The sequence below is a fragment of the Rhododendron vialii genome, chromosome 10a (assembly GCF_030253575.1).
Source record: "Rhododendron vialii isolate Sample 1 chromosome 10a, ASM3025357v1".
In the NCBI taxonomy this organism is placed as follows: Eukaryota; Viridiplantae; Streptophyta; class Magnoliopsida; order Ericales; family Ericaceae; genus Rhododendron; species Rhododendron vialii.
In genome coordinates, this window is record NC_080566.1 from 15,022,480 (window position 1) to 15,027,776 (window position 5,297).

The window sequence follows — 5,297 nt, forward strand, 5'->3', positions numbered from 1 at the left end:
GACAACGAATAAAATTTGTCTCCAATTAAAAATGTAAAAAAATTGCAGCTAAAGCTTTTGGGGTCAACGAATAGGTACCTTTTGGCGACAATTTTTTTTTCGTCGCCAAAAACGACCAAACTAGAAAAATTATTTCCGCTTCGTTGCTGCTCGGACTCAAACTTGGGATCTCTAGTTTCTAAACTACCACTGCGCCACTTATCATTTCGTTGATAATATTGCAAAATTTAATATATATTACTATTTTTTCTATAATTTTTGAAGTAATCTATGTATTAATTACATCTTACAGCCCAATAACTTTTTGCTGGTGTAGGTAGCTATTCAATGGGAAGTATGTAGTGGATAACTGTAGTAGTTCATGTCTTTTACAATAGTTTCTAGGTTTTATCTTTTATTGTGGTTCGAGGATCTGAAATATAAGAATGGAGTACCATTTGAGGAAAGCACTTAAACTGGCAAACAAAAATTTTCACGTTATTACTACTGACTGTAGTGGAAGCAAAATACCATGGTACAACTTAAAACATCAGCACAGTTTTAAGGTTAAATCTCTTTTCCACCTTCGTCGTTCAGGTATGAAAGCTAATATTTAGAGGTCTTCTGCGTATATCAGCACATATCAATAGAAAAGGCAAGGAATAGATACTCACTAGCATCAGTGGAAGGCATGTTGCGACCATTTGGTAGTTGTAGCAAGAAATTTAGTTGTGATTGCATGTTAGCCATGTTTTCTGCTAGCTGCTCAATATTTTTATGAGCCTGTGTTGCTTCTGTTAGAGCCTCTTCACAAGTCCTCTTTGCTTGTGCCACTTCCTCTCTTGCCTCTTCAGCATCTCTTATAAGTTGTGCCCAAGAAATTTGGCCAGATATGGATGAGATAGGCTTGGGACCATATCCTTAACCATTTAAGCCATTTAAGTGTCCTAATTTGCATCCAAAGACTATAAATGAGAGCTCCTCATCCAACTTTGGAGTAGATCCATTTTCTATTGGTTGATTCTTAAGTTGTTTTAACTTTTCCTGCAAATATCATAGTAAAGTTATGCCTAGACAATTAACTAACAACCGAGACTAATATTTCTAGATGAGAAAACTAAATACATAATGAACTGATTTCCACTTGCATATGCATCCTCTGGACCATCTGTCCAGTATTTTCTCTTTTGGCTATAATGTGTCTCTTTCCAAGTTTCAGGGAAGTCATGATTCACGCCTTTCTTTTTCTGGTGCATTATTTTTGTGAAAAACAATCACATGGTTTTGTCCTCAATAAAGATTGAAATCTGTTAGAAATAATAGGGGACATAACATATCATTTTTGACCTTGTAGAAAGCCTTTGATCCAGCGACATGGTGAATCCTAGGCTTTTTTCGACTATCCTTATACCTGTTACACTTTTTTTGCATTTTTAATAACCAATTAGGAGTACTTCAACATCTATAAGAATTTGTAATAAGAGTTCGAGGCATGAAGATATTACCAGTACTTAACTATAGAGAATCACTCAAAGTATTTCTTCTTGAGATGGGATCGCATGTCACAATACCGCTTACCCATAGCTCGCAATATAGCTTTATCTACATAAGTTGCTTCAAGAAGATCAAATTTTTCCTACATATCCCACAAATTCATCCAGTCAATTGCATACATGCATACATGAAGATAGCAACTTAGATGTCAAGTAAAAAGATAGCAACTTAGATGTAATTACATACATTCATCCAGTCAATTGCATGCATGCATACATGAAGATAGCAACTTAGATGTAATTACATAATTACTACCCTGACAAATAACAAGGTCATGTTACTAATACTTACTCAAATACAGCTATCCTTTGCATCTCCGGGCACCTTCTCCCACCTTTTGCTTGTAAAGGGGCAAATTGCAAAACAATAACACCTATCTCTGTGGTGAACCGTGAACCTAGTCAAGTCATCATTATTTTCACTCTTAGGTTGTCCAAGTGTTCGAGAAAATCCCAGTTTCTCCTTCTTTCCGCCCCCATGAACCTTGGCTAGTGCTAAACCTTTAGTTTTCCCATGTACGTTCTTAGTTACAGATGCATTTGCTGAAAAAAATGGAATATAGATTCTCATGAAACTCAGCTAAAAAAGAGGGATTCATATGAAACTTGTTTACCAAATCCTTAGATATTCTTCACATATTTACAGAAATTCAACAAAAAAAAAATTTAATGCGATAGCTTATTTCCAACAATCATAGTGGTGGTGTTAGAACAAGTACCAGGTGTCAAGGATACATTTGGTTGCGCCGACTCGGATATAAGTGGAGCAGGAGATGAGTTTTGCTCTATATTATTACTTGGCATGGATGACACAGGAGTAAGCACTGATCCAATAGTCACCCCGTGAGGTGTCATTGCGCGACCACCTCGTCCTCGACCTCTAGCAGACATCTTTTTATCTATAGGGCATAAATTAAGGGGTTAAGTGAATGAGTGAGAAATCGTAGCAACTTTCATGTATAGAGAGTAAGAGAGAGGCAAAACCATAACTTCCAAACAATGCTTAGCCATTAGAAAATATCTTACACAAACCAATGCCTTCAAAAACTAAGCACATATAAAATAGTACTTATCAACCACCCAATTTAAAAAAAAAAAACAAAAAAACAAACCAAAAAATGTAGTTAGCAAAGAACTAACTACGCAACCTAATGCTTGAGCCGCAATCAAACATCACTCAATCATCGCCACCCCCAATGATATCAATGAGAAAGGCCCTAAATCGCCTCCCCACACAGCCCCGAAGGTAGTCCCAGATCAGTAAGAAATCAAACCCAAATACCTTCCAAACACCACCCAAATTTAGCCTCCATTCCTGCCACCTCAATCAAACACCCATTTCCACCATGTTGCAGCCACAAAATAACCATAAATAGCTCCCTATTCTGCCCCAAAAAGAGCACTCAAAGTCGGTCCAAATTTACCCCCGAACAACCCCCAATTCTACCCCTAAAAAGGGCCTAAAAGATCCCCAATGCAGCCTACAATCAGCACTCAATACCAGCCCAAATCCATAAGCAACCCCCATCTGCCCCTAAAACAACCCTTAAAAAAAACTAAAACCAGCCCGAAATAAGCTCCAAAATATCCCTAAAAACTCGCTAAAACCCAGTCCCCAAACAGCCCCCAAGCTGCCATAGCTCCAACCTTATTCCTCCCCTATTAACTAGAATCATGTTTGAATTAATTAAGACAAAACAATAAGAAAATATAAAGTTAGCTCCATTAAAATACTAGGTCATAAGGGAACAAGTATCAGAATAAAGAAATACCAAACAATCTCACTCTGTTGGGAAGTTAACTTAAAACTATCGGCACAAAAGGAACAAATTAAATAAACTAATCAACAAATTCCTTCCTTACTACTATGGGAAATTTATATAGAAAACAGATCTACTTGACCTAGAATTCAAATTCGTTCTCTGGCTCTCCACATTCATATTCACATCCTCACCCATCTCAACCTCAAATCCTCTACAAACCCACACCCTCGTAATAATCTCACAACCCAATGATTCAGTTTCCAATCACCAGCAAAATCCAAGGCGACGACCCCTTTTCTGCTCAAATAAATATCATCAAATGCAGTCCTCCTCTATTGCACCTATGCCCAATTCGCCCATCATCGCCCCTCTCCAACCCTAAAAAATCTCCTACAAGAAAAATAGAGGGAGATAGAGCGCGGGGGGGTGTGTGTGTGTGTGAGAGAGAGAGAGAGAGAGAGGCATACCAGCAGCGCCGGAGAAGAGGAGAATCAAAAAGTGTCGATGTTACCGATGAGTACTAGGGCTTTGTTCCTCTCCTTCAATCCCGCCCTTTAATAGGAGTAATTAGAGATGCCCGCCAAAATATTTGCAAAAGAACAGATGCTCTGCCTCTACAGTCCTGTTTTTGGGACTGCAGTCTGCAGCACGTAGTTCGTCGCGTTCGGATCTCTCCTCGATTATCAAAACCATTCATTTTGTGGGACTCGTCAAATTAAATCTCCACTCAAAAGTTCAAAGTGATCGGATACTAGCAACTACCTTATTGAAGCACTATTATATTAACGATTTAGTCTAATTATTTTTTGCATGACTAAACTATTCCAATGCGGTAGTTACCAGTCTGATAAACTTCATTCTTGATAGAGATGATCTACTCTACAAGATTAAAAAGATAGATGGTTCTGATCGTGAAGAAATAGCTCAAGCAGTGTTTGGATGGTGCATTATAAGAATTTAATACCTCCAGACACAATAAATCTATGTTGATCACGTGGTTGCCGATATTAGATGATCTCTAGTTTGGGTGCGCAAAACTGATGGAATCCACAGGCCGCCTATAAAGGAATGAAGTTCCAAAATGTGGCTTACACTTTGGCCATCTCCGGACGATAATGCCCCTGGGTTCAAAAACCAGCCGATTGAATTTACTTCTTTAGGGTTTGGGGCGTTCTTGTCATTTCGTGTCCAAAAGTGGTGAGCCACAAGCACTATTTGGGTTATTTTCGAATTACTTTAATGGGTTTTCGGACTTTCAATGTTTCCATCTGCATCCCGATTTTTCTACATTATTTTGTCCCGTAGTGGTGAAGGGCTTGGGGGCTTTCTGGTAAAATCACCTCCCCTTTACACATTGATTCACACAAATTCCGCCAGAAATTACGTTTGCTCTCTTTCTCTCTCTAACTGGTGTAAGAGAGCTGTTAATCACACACACACCCCCCCCCCCCCCCCCCTACGTCAGTGGGGGTCTGACACCGAGCCTATCATTTTCCCGTTTTACCCATCATGCTCTCTCTCTCTCTCTCTCTCTCATTTTTTTGTTTTATAAAATTTTAAATGCTAAAAACATTTTTTTTCATGTATTTTTTTAATAAATTTTATATTTTTGAAATCTACTCAACGAAACCGATCAAACGAGCCTAATATTGATGGTGAAATAACGTAAAACGGAAAAATTATATTTTTGTGGTAGCTTAAACTGTCTAAAGATGTTGAAAAATTAATTGTTCCAAATTCAATCCGTTTGAACCGGTGAAAAGATTTTAGCTTTCTGATCATTTTATCCTAAATGGTCATAATTAACTTTCGACTATAGGGCTCTCGTTGATTAACCCTAAGAAAGTCGTAGAATCAAATATCTCCTAAGGTTAATCAACGAGGGCCCTAAAGTCAAAATTTAATTATGACCATTTAAAAATAAAATCTTTCCACCGGGTCAAACGGATTCAAATTTGGAACACTTAATTTTTTAACCATATTTTTTAGTATATAAACTGTC

The 5,297-nt window shown here is 37.8% G+C and overlaps 1 protein-coding gene across 1 annotated transcript; it reads right to left on the bottom strand.

The window, feature by feature from the left end:
- Window positions 1-1,824: 1,824 nt before the first annotated feature.
- On the bottom strand, window positions 1,825-3,789 carry LOC131304183 (uncharacterized). The gene is made up of 3 exons (XM_058331322.1): window positions 3,763-3,789; window positions 2,252-2,431; window positions 1,825-2,075 (listed from the first exon to the last, which is right to left on the bottom strand). Exons 2-3 carry the CDS (start codon window positions 2,421-2,423, stop codon window positions 1,825-1,827), a joined length of 423 nt encoding a protein of 140 aa, XP_058187305.1. The 5' UTR covers window positions 2,424-2,431; window positions 3,763-3,789.
- Window positions 3,790-5,297: the final 1,508 nt, after the last annotated feature.

What these genes read in the sequence shown, in the direction of transcription:
- LOC131304183 (XM_058331322.1), bottom strand. Translation starts at nt 2,423, where the DNA reads ATGTCTGCTAGAGGTCGAGGACGAGGTGGTCGCGCAATGACACCTCAC. An exon ending in AAATGTATCCTTGACACCTG is followed by an intron (nt 2,076 to 2,251) that starts GTACTTGTTCTA and finishes CATTTTTTTCAG; the next exon opens with CAAATGCATCTGTAACTAAG.